A 14783-nucleotide genomic window follows, 5' to 3' on the forward strand; every position below is an offset into this window, starting at 1 on the left:
ATGCGTGATTATTTTTAGTTATACCCGTAACGATCCCAGCGGTGGCATCATGGTTCCATTTTTATCGCCTGTCGACTCTATCATTTGTCACTATGCCTGTCACGTTCTAACACGTATGTAAGCGTGAAAGTGACGGGTATAGTGACAAGTGATAAAAATGGAACCATGCTGCCACTGCTGATTCAAATAGACAAAGTTAGCTGTCATCGTCTTGACTTATATTTTCTAGCTTATTTCCGCGTGGAATTAGTATAATAAATTGGATAATTTACGAAGATGCATGCCTTAACTCGTAAAGTAATATTATGAAACGTTCGTTTTTAGTCGCTTAACTATCGCTTACCCCTCTGTCGAAAACTTCTGCCAATGGTCAGTACAGCACTTATTGTATGAACTTACGTTTACCTGACATGGCTATTGGTACATTACGTATAAATAACTATACATTTGACGTGCCCCCCCCCCCCCCCCTCAGAAAAATCGGCAGACTGTTTTGTACAGAAAATTCCAGATAAGGCGTCACCAGTTAGTTAAATGCTCTAAGCTGGCAGTCAAATGCTTTATTTAGGTACTCGAACTCTTCGTGTAGTCATAGTAACCAGTATCCTAATTTCAAAGGCTCGGAAAAATAAAACACACAGTAGGTATATATCACATCAACTATACACTGTTTATTTAAATTATTAAGACTGCACTTTTGCTAAACATATTTACCTAGTAATAAACCAAATTTATATTGTATTCGGTGCACATAAACTTCACCTGGATTCAAAACAGGACTGGGGAAGTGTGACTGAAAAAAAATGAAACATACTTGAGAAATCAATATTAACTAAAAGTCATTATATTTTATAAAAAAGTTGAAGTGCAGACAACTATACGATACCATGGACTGACAGACAACCGCAGTATATAAAGAGTTAGGTGTTGATTGTAATGCCTAGTAAAAATCATGCCCCAAGTTTAACAGCTAAAGTATTAGTCTAGTCGACAAGTTCAAAATGGTGAAAAATTGATATACTGCAAATAAAAATACGTACAAATACAAATACAAAAATAACTCATAAACTATTAACATTTAAGAAATGAATACTCCTAAAGAAGAGGAAATCTGCAATAAAAAAATCTATTCCAGCAGTGGCAGCATGGTTCCATTTTTATCGCTTGTCACTATGCACGTCACTTACGCACGTACATACTTGTTAGAACGTGATAGACATGATGACAAATGATAAAGAGCCGACCATCTTAGCCCTACAGGTTCTTTAATTCTATTATTTACTTATAGTTATTTAATGCTGAAAGTAGCCCTCCGCGCATCCTTTCTGGGATGCGCGCGCGACATGATTATTACATAACATTAAATATTTATTAAATACTTATAAAAATATTGAAAAAAATATGATGTACATTAAACATGTCCAATCGATTATCATTATCACATCCACACATGCTTGACTAATGCCAGGTACCATCATCATTGGCGTCTTTTATTTATCAGGACGACGCACCATCAACTACTTGAGACAATCCGACGACATTATAATATAAAACTTGCTCTTTTCATTTCATTTTTTTCATCCAATCGGCACTGTTCACGACTTGCGACGAATCGTGAATGCTAATCGGGATGCCTTATTCTTAGCTCGAATATATGTTTTATTTAATGTACTTAATCTTTGTTAAACCACCAGATAAGAAAATGGCAAATTAAAAAAGAGACAAGATAGGAAAGTTTAGGAAAATGTCGAAGTCGTCCTGATAATCCTCTGATCCTGACACACATAGATAATGTCACATATGGTGATATTTTACCACACTAGCTCGATAATTAGCACATTACATTACCTACGTAACTATATCAAAAATGTAAAGGGCCATATCAGCCATATGTACTGTAACTAATATTATTTAACACTTAGTTATAACATATCTTACATGATTGGCTGCGTCGGGTAAGTTCTGTGGCATTAGGCAAAACAGGCCATGCTTCTTGTACATGGTGCCTTGTTTGCCCATCAGGGGCACGTAGCCGTAGCCCACCTTACCCTGCAAAATATAAAACATCTTTATGGACTGGTAACCCAAATACAACGCTGCGAGTATCGTCATAGAAAGCGCTAAATAATGCGCATTGTCACCATAAGTAGGGTGCGATTTATAATTTTAGAATTAAAAATTGCAATCGCCTGACCGCTCTTAAGGGCTAAAAAATACATTTAAAACAGAATAAAAACATTTTAGTTAAATTCATATTTAATGTCACCAAAGAGCTACAAGGTATGGAAATACGCAAATTGTCCATAAGCGGTAGGCAAGTAGGAACGTACGGCTGACTAATATCTAGGCGCTCGCTTGTGCCCCCGCCAAGACGAGCTAAGCGAAGCGCAAGGGCACTACCTGCCTTTTCGCGAAGCGGTTCGTAATTTTTGTGAACCGTCATAACTGCCATAAATTGGGTTTGGATTATACCAGATTAAAAAAATCGGGATATGATATCAATACTGGACTGGACATATAAAGTTTCAATTGCGTAATTTTATTCATACTTATAAAATCTCAATTTCGTCACTGACTCACTCACTGATGGATTGATGATTGTGAAAATTGTTAGGGAACTTCCGTGAATCCTAGAAAGCTGATTGAATTTGGTATGTAAGCTAGTATTAGTACACAAACAACACCCCTTAAACTAGGGGATGGAAATTCGTATAAGATATGTACTTCTCTCTTGGGCTGCCATCAAACGCAATTCTTATAGATATATCCCTTTTCCAGGCATAGTACAATGTATCGGCCACATACGCGCCAATAGAATTTCAACTTTAGTATTCCAATTTAAGGTTCAAATTAGATTGCACTTTCGGAAAATGTGACTTGCCTTCAACTGAATCATCAAACCTTTCCTTTTTTTTTGGGGAAATCGTTGTAAATTAGTGCGGCCTGGAAAAGAGATATATTCTACTAGCTTCTGCCCGTAAACTACTACTTCCTCTGCGTGGAAATACTATTTTGCCAAGGTAAATTTCACACTTTTATGGGATGTTTTCCGGAATAAACAATGGAAATGAACTATGGAAGTGGTACTCTAATTACCTCAATAGAAAAATGTCAGTTACTTTCGCAATTCTAATATTAATATGGGTAGCTATGTGAAGAAAGTTGATAACGTAGATTTGACGTTTCTATAAATCGATTTAAAGCCGTAACTTTGTTGTTCGAGCATAAAATAGAAAAAAAAATATTAAGAAAAAATGTCTGCATATATTATGCAACTATACATATATGTCCAGTCACCTGTTTGTTTTCTATAGAATCTGCTTTACTTCCTTGTTCATCCTCAGACTCGCTTTCTTCACCATGCTCGCCTTCTCCCTCGCTCTCCTCCTCTCCTTCACCCGGCAGTGGCTACAGACGAAAAATTATTCACGAAATAAATAAAAATAAAAACAATTTTAATTTCTGCTTTCATCGACAACTTTAACAATCGGATATTGAAATCTAAATATTCCTGCTAGTACCTATATGCAACTGGGTACGATATGCTGATTGTACTGCACAATATAAATATCTTTGTTTTGTGCAACAGGTTCTTAAAAGTAAAAGGCATTTTCAACACACTTACTCAAAACGAGGTTTTTTATTCCACCGATTTTTGGCTCATAATCCTAGATATTAAACACGCGTGCTTTTTCAGTATATTATAACACTAGTGCTTTTTCATTATATTATCCGACTGAGTTAAAAAGGTAACTGATTGCTAATAATATGCATGGAAATAGAGCCTTCTTAATTTGGTCCATTAATTTTTTTTTTAACGAACTATTAGGTTTCAAATGTTAGTTCAAAGAGATTTTATCACACCAAAACATAAATTTATAGATTTAATTATCTCGTAAAGTACATTAATGAATAAACATAACATTTTATCGATATGATCTCCATCCGTCGAATAGAAATACGAAAATATTAGATTTTTTTACATTTTTTTCATTGGCTGTTTGTCGATCTCGTTCGCGCCTTTGCCTTGCTAGCCCATCAAGGAATCGTGCGTAAAAAAAAATAACGCGCCAGTTTTTTTCCGTATTTGCCATCAAAATTGGAATAGTTTTGCATGATTTTAGTTTATAGGTACATATATTGACGAAACGGACATTTTCTAGCATTGGAAATGAACAACACATAAAATTGACGCTGCCAGTAATACTAATAGAGGCTAGAGGCAAGAGCCAAGAACGATAGCCTTTTACCATCAAAATCGGGTGAAAAATAATTGGCGGCATATGAAACTTTTATTCAATGAAAAATCAGCAAAACCGCCCAGTCTTTCTTGGAAAACGTGTTATTAGCTTACTTCAACGAACTGGCGAATAAGTGCCTACAAGCCCAACACGCTTTGGTGCAATAACCCACATCGGCATTCTTATTGCGCGCTCGCTATATCGCCTCGTGTGTAATGACCAACTTAGCACACTTGTATCATAATGTACTATTATTTGTGTGATGAACACAGATAATTGTTCCTGGATCATGGGTTCCCTATGCATATTAGTATTTTTCTTTAAACGTATATATGTATATCGTCGCCTAGGAGTCACCTAGTACCCATAGTATTATAAACTTTGTTTCCTTTGGGGCTAGGTCGTTCTGTGTAAGATTGTCACAAAATATTTACTTATTTAATTATGTACCGTTGCACACAATATTATTACTGAGACTATAGATCAGCCATCACCTAAAATTAAAAGAAAATCGAAGTACCTATACAAGATTAAATCAATTTCGTTTGTAGATCTTTGCCTTAAGCATTTTTTTTTAAATACAATAGTTGTACTATATAATACGAATATCCATAAGATGAGAAGAGACTACTCAGCAGTTGTATTATGTTATGATCCTATAGACAAGCGCTACCGCGCCCCCACGCCGCGCTTTAAATCAAGTTGATTTAGATATCTCGGACATCACGGTCAGTCATTTAATTGACAGATTGAAGTGCTGGAGTAGAAAAACGTTCATTTTCCAACTCCTAATTATCACCTACATTAATTAAGTGGTGGTTCAGGCTCAACCTTTTACCACATTCAGTTCCAGTTTAAATAGTTTTTTTTTTATTATGTTTACGTAAAGAACTTAGGCTATAGGTAATACAAGCTTAAATGTCTACTTTATAGCCATTACCAGACTGTTGGTAGCCTGCCAATAGGTAGTGCAACTTACAAACCGGAGGTCGCAGAACCCCGAACCCCCGATTATATTGAACCCCGGTTCGTATAAGGAGAATTATAAGAGCTAGCGCAAAGTTTGTACTGGACTGTGAAAAATCTCAGGTGAAATTAGCGTAACTTTTCGTGAATCAAGAAGCTATTCCAGTGAGTTTCTCGGAAGTGCGAAATATGATTTGATATTTAATTTAATCTTAATTTGTATAAGCGACTTTCTTGATGTTTTTGAACGGGTGCTCAATAAGATTAACGAATTAGAGCTACAGTGTGTGATCCTGGGTGATTTTAACGTAAATTGCTTGGGTGAAAGCAATGCGGAGATAAAAAAATGGTCCGATATGTTATGTTCTCAAGGTTTGGAGAATTTAGTGGATTTCCCTACGCGAATTACCGCTACAACAGCGACTTGCTTAGACCACTTGTACTCAAATTTACCGATGGGTTCAGCCACCGTGAAGCCAGTTACTACTAATCTAAGCGACCACCTCGCTATCAAAGGTGAATTAAGATTATTACGTAATAAATCTAACATAAATAACTCCAATATATACACCAGGTCTTTTTCCGCGATGAATCAGGCAAATTTTACGGAGGCTATTCATAGTGTTGATTGGAACTACATACTCGCCAAAAACACGAACGCTATTGAGCTTGCGACTTCCATTATTAATATTATAGTTAATCAGTTCGATATCTGTTTTCCTTTGCGCATGAAAACGATAAATAGCCGGCGTAGCTCGTCTTGGATTAGCCCAGATGTTAAATTATTTAAGTCTTTATTATTCGACATGATAGAATTAAGTAATACGTTTCCAAATTATGAGTCAATTAATAAAATTGTATATGACATGAAAATCCATTATGATAATCTAATTAAGAGTAATAAATCTAGTCACTACAATAATATAATTCAATCTAGCCCTAATACATCTAAAGCCATGTGGAATGTAATAAATAAGGAACGGGGAAAACATAATAGCCCTGTGATAGATGTGACAGACGTTCTTCTAAAAAATGATGGGACAAAGTTTAGTTGTAAAAAACATGCATTAGATGCCATGAATTGTAGATTTCTGGGTGCAGCCGAGGCGTGCGGGGCGCCGCGCGCTGACGTCGCCCGAGCCCTGCGCCAGCTGCGCGACGCTCGACCCGCCGCGGATTGTTTGTTGACCCTCCGCCCCTTTACAGCGGATGAGGTACACCGACTGGTTGCTTCATGCATTCCACCTAAGGCGTCAAAGGACATTTATGGAGTAAGCATGAAACTGGTAAGGCTAGCGCCAATCCCATTAGCTTTTGCGATGGCAGAACTTTTTAATCGCTGCATAAAAGAAGGCACTTACCCAGATCCGCTCAAAATAAGTAAGGTCGCTCCTATCTTCAAAGGGAGGGGTAGCACAGGGGATATGGATGGCTATAGACCGGTATCAATCATCCCGGCAATAGCAAAAATATTCGAACATGGCCTAAGTGACCGCCTCTCTCAGTTCCTAAAAGAGACTAATTGTCTATCTGAGAGACAGTATGCGTACCGCGTGGGCCGATCCACTACATCTCTGTCCCGTGAGCTGGTACGGCGCATAGTAGCTGCCAGAGAGAGTCAGCAGCTGGTCGCCGTCTTGTGCTGTGACCTCTCAAAGGCATTCGACGTAGCCGACCATGCAGTTCTTACAGGTAAACTCCGCCATTACGGCATTCACGACACATCGTTGTCCTTGTTCACGAGTTTACTCCAGAATAGGACACAAGTTGTGGTAAGTGATGGTGGGAAAGAGAGGTCGGATCCATTGGGAGCACAGATGGGGGTTGCGCAAGGATCCTCAGTTTCAAATCTGCTGTTCTCGCTGCTCTTAAACGACCTGCCAGACGCTATAAAAGCCGGCGAGGTATTAATGTATGCTGATGATGTTGCTGCAATTGTAACTGCTCCAAATATCGATGGCATCGAGAAGGTATTGAACGAGACAGCGGCGCAGCTTGCCCATTGGTTCAGAACCAATGGCTTGTCTCTTAACTTACGGAAGACGCATTTCATGCAATTTAATTTATCAGGTCGCCAGGCAGCGCCGCTGGCTGTAAACATCGATGGAACGCAACTGGATCAAACTACTAGCACAACTTTCCTGGGCTTTGAAATAGACTCGGGCTTGAAGTGGGATAGTCATGTTGACAAACTGTGCAGCAAAGTAGCTAGCGCGTGCTTTGCTCTAAGTCGAGTCGTCAGGTCTGTGACTCCGCAGGTTGCCCGTACATGCTATTTCGCTACAGTCCACTCGCTTTTACAGTACGGAGCGGAACTCTGGGGGCGCTGCGCTGAGTGGGAGAGAGTTTTTAGCCTCCAGAAACGTGCTATACGCATCATCTCACGAGTGCCGCTAGATACTCCAGCGAAGCTACTGTTTAAAAAACTGGGCATACTCACATTACCCGCAGTAGTCATTATGCAAGTAGCTGTGTACGTGCGTGAACACCTTGCGTTATATAAAACCAACGCAATGGTACACGAGTACAATACGCGAAACGCTAACAAGCTCGTCGGTATTAGCCGTAAACTTGTGAAGTCGTCCAAGCTAACACACGTGATGGGCCCCACGGTCTACAACAGGTTGCCAAGCATTATTACTGAGGCCACAAGTCTGCATAGCTTTAAACGGCGTCTAAAACACTGGCTTATTGAGCGCCCGTTTTATAATTATAATGAATTTTTTATGTATAAGGGCAGTTAGTCCTTTTACACATCAATTTAGATATAATTATGAATCATATATTAATTATTCTGTTTTTTTTATTATTATTTCTATTTTACTATTATAAGATATTATCATAATTTCAATGAATTTGTGACTTGACTACTTTTTTTTAAATGTATTAATTGAAAATTTTAATGTTATTGTTTGTCATTTTACCGTGATGTAAGGATTAATTTTACTGTATAGTAACTTGATGTTAATTATTAATGTTGACTTGTAAATTGGCTTTATAAAATAAATGACTATGACTATGACTATGACCAGTCATTTTTATACTTACATTTAAATTTAATTCGAACTTATCCTTAGGTATACGGCCTAGTTTCTCCTTTGGTTTAGAAGGTCAGATGCAAACCAGTGTCTACGCCAATACTTGGGTTGCTCATGAAACGCTGGCCAATTCTGTCATATTTATAAAGCACATTTCTTAGGACCGATATCCTAATAAAAGTAATAAATTATACTCACCTCCACAATTTTATCAGGATCGGGAAGCAAGTTCCCAGTATAGAACTGCATGCCGGGCTTGTCACTGTACACCTCCAGTACTCTGCCCGTCAAAGGATGGAGAGCTCTGAAAATCATATTTATAAACATGAAGTTATAATCTAAAATATAATTTGTAAAAAAAATATTCAAAGGATACACTTTTTCCCTCCTCTCTCCATCATACATAATAGATTGTTATCCTTAGAATTCAACCCTCCATAGAATTTGAAATAGAGGTGGATTGTCAAAGAAAACTTTGTAGCCACAGTAAATTTACTACCATCTTTCGACACATGATTAAAACTTTTATAAGCCATTTGACTTTGATCTTTATCCTATCACTGATATGTGTTTAATTTGTTAAATATCAAAAAGTGGCGCCATCTCGTAAAAGTTTTAATCATGTGTCTAAAGATGGCAGTAAATTTACTGTAGCTACAAAATTTTCTTCGACAATCCACCTCTATTTCAAACCCTCTTTGCTTGTAGCAAGGCCCTTACTTATTACTTATACTCATCAAATAGATGTAGTTAGACTAAGGGTACACTTGTCCCAACTGAACTTTCACCAGAGCGTGGCCAAGCAGGTTTTACCTAATATTAGTTACTAAAAAATCTGGGTGCCTAGCCAAGATGACAATCGTACATTGACAAACGAAAAAGGAAAAGAAAAATGTTATCAGGAAGACAGGTGCTAAGAAAAATCACGTGACTATTTTCATCTGTCATCTTGGCTAGGTCCCCTGGAAGGAACAGTGTTTTACAAGCTTTTATTTAACTTGCCCTGTTAGTATGTATTATGTACGTATGTATGTTAGTTAGTGTAAGTCAAATCTTGGAAGCTTTTGACCTACTTTTCCATTGCTAATTGAGCTGAAAATTGCATACATATGTAAACCGAATGACAATGCGATATTATGATGACATGGAGCTAATCTGATGATGGAGTCGGGAGGTGGCCATGGGAAACGCAAACTAATTGTGATCGGGGTTGTTATAATTGTCTCGATGAGTATTAGTTGCCTTGCCAATATCTTATATTACTCAGGTATTTAAGATATTACCTAGCATGGAATGTCAGATCCTGTTCCGTGCCTTGCGTGATGCAGAAGTTCATATCGTAGCCACCATTAGGTATTTTGGGCAGCTGCACGCGCAGTACTCGGGGCACTCTAAAGTCAAAGGCTGTCCCGCCAACGACTTTTTTCTCTCCTGAAACGCAATGGAATGAGACCCCATGAGCAAGAACCTGACCATGAACAATCAAATTACAAAAATAAGAAATAATAAATCTTCTTCTTCGCAAGGGCAATTAATAAATACATAGATGGGTGTATGAATGTTTGTTGTTAATACCGCGCTACCATGTGAATGCAGTATTTTTTGGTGTTTTTTTATTACCTGTAATACACTTTGACGTGTAAATTTGCTAAATGAATGTTTGAGTTTTTGACAATCGGTTTGAGGAGTAACCCTTTACCAGGCCGCGAAGAACCAGTGTGTCTTAATACATACTTTATACCTATATTGCTGAAACCATATTGAACGCCTTGTAAAAAATGTATTTAATAACGCCGGAGATGCTCCTTTAAATCAGAAATAAAAATGTGGGCTACGGTGATCCTATCGCCTGTCTAAGTAATGAACGGTCATACTCGATTTTGTATTATTATATTCTTGATCAGGCGAAGGGATATATTCCTCCCACGTCTTATATCGGTTATCATAGTCAAGTTTTAACTCCAAATCTCCTACGAAAAACTATATCAATCCCTGAAAATATTATTTTATAATCTTCACTCACGGCACGCTTCTAAATCCAATAATGTATTTTTGACACCCATTTAAATCTACTTGACCAGTAATGTTAGTGGTTTGTTTACAAATCCGAACACTTTACTAAATTTCTGAAAAATACAAGCAGATATATCGAAACATTTTTTGATATTTTCATGATTTTAACTGTTGTAAGGTAATGTAATCATATATTTTTCTAAATATTCCTGAATCCTTGTAATATGTCCAGAATTAGGATGTGGGATGACTCTATCCCATTGGCTATGACATTGACTTGGCTAGAGTTTGACTGTGTGAGAACTATTTTTCCCATCGCCCGATTAGATGTTCTCTAATCACGTCTCACCCCTAGACAGGCAATGGCATAAATACTTAACTCATTATTTTTTGGTTTAAGCAACACAATTACTCAATTGTATGATACTAATCTACAAGAAGAAATTCTTCAGAGAAAGCCTTAAAAGGAGATTTTAGAGCTATGTACATGAATTCGCTCTAGGTTGAACACAAAAACAGTTTTATTACTTACGTGAGTTTTAATGATATGACAAGTTACCGGGCGATGGGAAGAACAACAGTTCCCACACAGTCAAACTCTGATAAGGCCATGGGATAGTGTCAACCCACATCCTAATTCTGGTCATACACAATAATGCATGAATATTTAGCAATGTTACGATTACATTACCTTTCACCACTCAAAATCTACAAAGTATCAAAATATTGTTCGACCTGTTCCACCGAAAGTTTTCGAATTTCTCCGTAGTTTCCTGAAAATAGAGTCAATGCCTAAATTATATTACGCGATTTAGAAGCGTGCTGTAAATGAATATCATAAAATAATATTTTCAGGGATTGACATAATATTTTGTAGGAGGTTTGGAGTTAAAACCTGACTACGGTAACCGATGTAAAGTGTAAGGGGAATATAATATATACCATCTCCTGGTAAATCGTTAAATACGGATCTTTAAACGCCTTACCGGTGACTAGGCCATCCTCGTCCGCAGCAGTGTACTTATCGGCGTTGATCGTGAATATGTGGTCGTACATGGTTTCACAGCCGGCATGCTGGAATCACATAATATTTGATATAATTTATGATACACAAATAGTCTTCAATATCGGAGCTGAAACAGACACCGTGACCGAAACCGGCCGGGAAAGTATGTTATATTAGTACCTACACAAGTAAGTGACGCAAAATACACAAGTAAATGGGTTATTAAAATTTTATAGATTTTACAACATTCTTATTTTTTAGGTGTTTTTATTATATACCTTTTGATAACCGTGTTGGCCTAGTGGGTCCAATGAATCCGATGGTGCTGGGTTCAAATCCCGGTAAGGGATTTGAACCCATTTATTGTGATGAGCACGGATATTTGTACCTGAGTCTTGGGTGCTTTCTGTGTATTTAAAGTTTTTATATTTTATTTATTGTCTGAGTACCCACAACACAGGCCTTCTTGAGTTTACGGTGCTATAATATTTATTATTTATATTTTCGTTATCTCTTTCAACTTAGGTTAGGTTTTTATAATATGAATATAAAAATAAAATACATAAAATTATACAAAATAATACTAAATTCATTTGATTGTTTAAAAAAATATTATTAATCAATCAACCCTGTGCCGCCAGCAGCGGGGTAGGGCCCAAGCTGCCAGTGGTCAGAGCCGCAAGAGAGGAACCCACGCGCCATGTCCAAGATTCTCCGCTTTTTGCATCTGACCCTTGATCAAACCACCCAGCGAGAGTCTCTCTAGGTGTTGGTCGAGCCTCTTCGCTATGAGATCGTTCGCTGACATGACTATCGAAACAATGGTCGTCGACCCACATGACGGTTATCTCGTGAGCCAAGTTTAGGTACTTGCCGGACTTATCCTTCTCGGCTTTCACGTGATTCTCGTCATGGAGGATGGTGACGTCGACGTGTACGGTCCGATACTGCAATCGGTCTATCAGTACGATGTCAGGCTTATTGGCTACAATAGTCCTGCCAGTGATGATAGATCGATCCCAATAGAGCTTAGCAAGACCATTTTCGAGAACTGACGCAGGTGAGTACTTGTAGTACCTACGGCACTTCGCACTCCACAAGACCGTATAGAAGAGCAAGTGGCTGGTGAATACTTCTGGCTACGAGATTATATCGGGGCAAATACTTGCCATTAGCAAGTGACTGTCCGGGACATATTTCCGATAGTTGTTCGATATTATCCGAAGAGGTCTCCGAATCGTAACCAGGTTACCGACGCGAGCGGGTCCACGTCGGGTCCTGTAAGGGCCTTGTAAAACCGCCCGTGTAGCACCTTACTATTAGTTATTTATATTATTATTATACCTACTAGATGCAATGGAGAAAATAAAATCTTTTCCAAAAGGCCAACTCCTTTCAAATTACAGTCGCTCACTACATATTTGCACGAAGTCGGAAGAAGTGAAATGAGCCCCTTTTTTCCCGCACATACTGCGCGCACCCACGCCTGATACGTAGCCGAGGCGCACACCATTCCGTTTCCTTACCCCCCGAATCTTCGGACTTCGTGCTCCAACGATATGTGCTTACATGTCCGGCTAAATTAAAATAAGGCGAATGGCTGAGATTGATGATGGTCGGCTCGTTGGTTGTACATCTCATTTCTATCTTGATAGAGTTGTCGCAAGTGACCTCGTACGTGATTTGAGTCATGACTGTGCCAGGGTAGCCCTCGCTGAAACGGTCTGATACGTGGCTCATTATTACTTTATTGCCGATCACGTAAGATCGCCAATTAACCTGTAAACCAAAACATGTTGCATTATTTACGTGCAATCAGCTACAAGTTAATTTCAGATTACTTTGTGCAAGTTTGACTAGATTGCTAGAGATCAATTCTCACATTCGACATTGTAATGCAGTCAGATGTGTCTTTTATAATACAGTATATAGTACGGTTGGGAGGTTATACACAAAGTTGGGTTATTTGTCTGGCTGGTATAGTAGGCTTTTTCCTGCCGTTAGGCTCTTTCTTGCTGTCAGGAACTTTCCGACCGGTAGGCTCTGTCAGCTACCGTGGCCGGCACTGTCGTTTGGTGTAAGGGTATACGAGCTTTGAAAGATGTCCAAATTTCAGATGCTACCATGGATACATGCAGGACATTTTTAAATCTGAGCATCCCTAAGTAAACTATCTAGTTGATAAAGTCACGTATTATGCGATATAATATAACACGCTGCAATATTTTGCAACCTAAAAACTATCACACAATTATTACCTTATCGAATCCGATGTAGCCGCCATTGTAATGATGGTGACCCCTATTCATGGATAGCATGTACATCCTGCCCGAAGGCCGTACCACACAGGTCGCCTCGCGAATGTAGTTCGCGTAGCGTCCTATTGTCGCTCCAAAATACGGATTCCGCTCTTGGAAGTATTCTGTAATTGCATAAATCAGAGATTTAGGCGCATTCTCTTGACGTTGGCCGGAGACACTGTGTATTGCCTAAATAAAAGTTTCGGGCGTATCCAAAAGTGTCTTTATTTTTCACTCAGACACAGATTATTCCTCTGACATAACAACTTCTAATAAAATATTTTATTTTATTTTACTGTGTATTGCCTAAATAAAAGTTTCGGGCGTATCCAAAAGTGCCTTTATTTTTCACTCAGACACACAGATTATTCCTCTGACATAACAACTTCTAATAAAATATTTTATTTTATTTTTTCTTGATCCTGTAACCCATTTATATCGTATTTGGATATAGATACCCATATTTTTACTGACCTTCTAATGTTTCGAACCCCGCGATAACATCATCAGGATTTCCTCTTTTGTCTGGAACTTTTATAACCGTTACTGTTGCGCCATAGGTAATCACCTGGAAATAAAGGCAACCGCTTTAGAAATAAATAAAAACTTGAAAAATTTGACGCGATCTTACTGCTCAGGGCTATCAGCCAGCTGCTGCCAAAATACGACATGCATGACGCTGGTTTCTGCATTAGGCAATAGGGCAGAAACCTCTATTAACTACCTATTATATTTTTATTTACGATTCGTTTATTGAAATAAATGTCTTAGAAATAAGATTCCACCATACCTGAACCATCATTTTATTTTTCGTCTTCCAAGTGTACCTGCGTACGACGTCAATGTTAGTGCTGGAACCGCAAGCGCTCCGCAAATGCTCATCGTTCTCTCCCGCCTCCGGTTTGGTGCGGGTGGCTCCCGATACAGTTTTGGGCATGAATCCGAAGCCGTCGACGATCAGCTCAACATCAGGGACCGCAGGTTTCGGCGGCTCGGGGCTGGCCACCGGTTTGGCCTCGGTATCCCCCGCCCCGCTAACGTGCTCGTCTACGACCTCTTTGTTCTCAGACATATCGCCAAATTTAATTTAACCGTATTTAGTGTAAAATGAAAAGAAAAAATACTAGAAATTTATAAAAATATAGTAATATTACGAAAAAATTACACTTACATTTTGTTTTTTGTGAGTTTAACTGTAAAGTGACAGTTGTCAAAATCC

At 38.4% G+C, this 14783-nt stretch overlaps 1 protein-coding gene across 2 annotated transcripts; it reads right to left on the reverse strand.

Annotated features, from left to right (window-relative positions):
• Positions 1 to 645: 645 nt before the first annotated feature.
• On the reverse strand, positions 646 to 14783 carry LOC133527435 (galactose mutarotase-like). 2 transcript variants are annotated; one of them, XM_061864450.1, is made up of 10 exons: positions 14355 to 14783; positions 14039 to 14132; positions 13523 to 13686; positions 12834 to 13043; positions 11245 to 11332; positions 9529 to 9676; positions 8444 to 8549; positions 3298 to 3408; positions 1939 to 2049; positions 646 to 793 (listed from the first exon to the last, which is right to left on the reverse strand). In XM_061864450.1, the coding sequence occupies exons 1-10, from the start codon at positions 14634 to 14636 to the stop codon at positions 701 to 703; spliced, it is 1407 nt and encodes a 468-aa protein (XP_061720434.1). In that variant the 5' UTR covers positions 14637 to 14783; the 3' UTR covers positions 646 to 700. The 2 variants fall into 2 exon arrangements, with proteins under 2 accessions (XP_061720434.1, XP_061720442.1); XM_061864458.1 differs by lacking the exon at positions 3298 to 3408 and having other exon boundaries at positions 14355 to 14782.

This window comes from Cydia pomonella, chromosome 1 (assembly GCF_033807575.1).
Source record: "Cydia pomonella isolate Wapato2018A chromosome 1, ilCydPomo1, whole genome shotgun sequence".
NCBI lineage: Eukaryota > Metazoa > Arthropoda > Insecta > Lepidoptera > Tortricidae > Cydia > Cydia pomonella.

Excerpts from the sequence above, each read along its gene's own strand:
- LOC133527435 (XM_061864450.1), bottom strand. The coding sequence starts at position 14,636 with ATGTCTGAGAACAAAGAGGTCGTAGACGAGCACGTTAGCGGGGCGGGG. Across the intron at positions 8,550-9,528 it reads GATCTGACATTCCATGCTAG|AGCTCTCCATCCTTTGACGG; the intron begins GTAATATCTTAA and ends TATGATTTTCAG. Across the intron at positions 3,409-8,443 it reads ATCCTGATAAAATTGTGGAG|CCACTGCCGGGTGAAGGAGA; the intron begins GTGAGTATAATT and ends TTTCGTCTGTAG.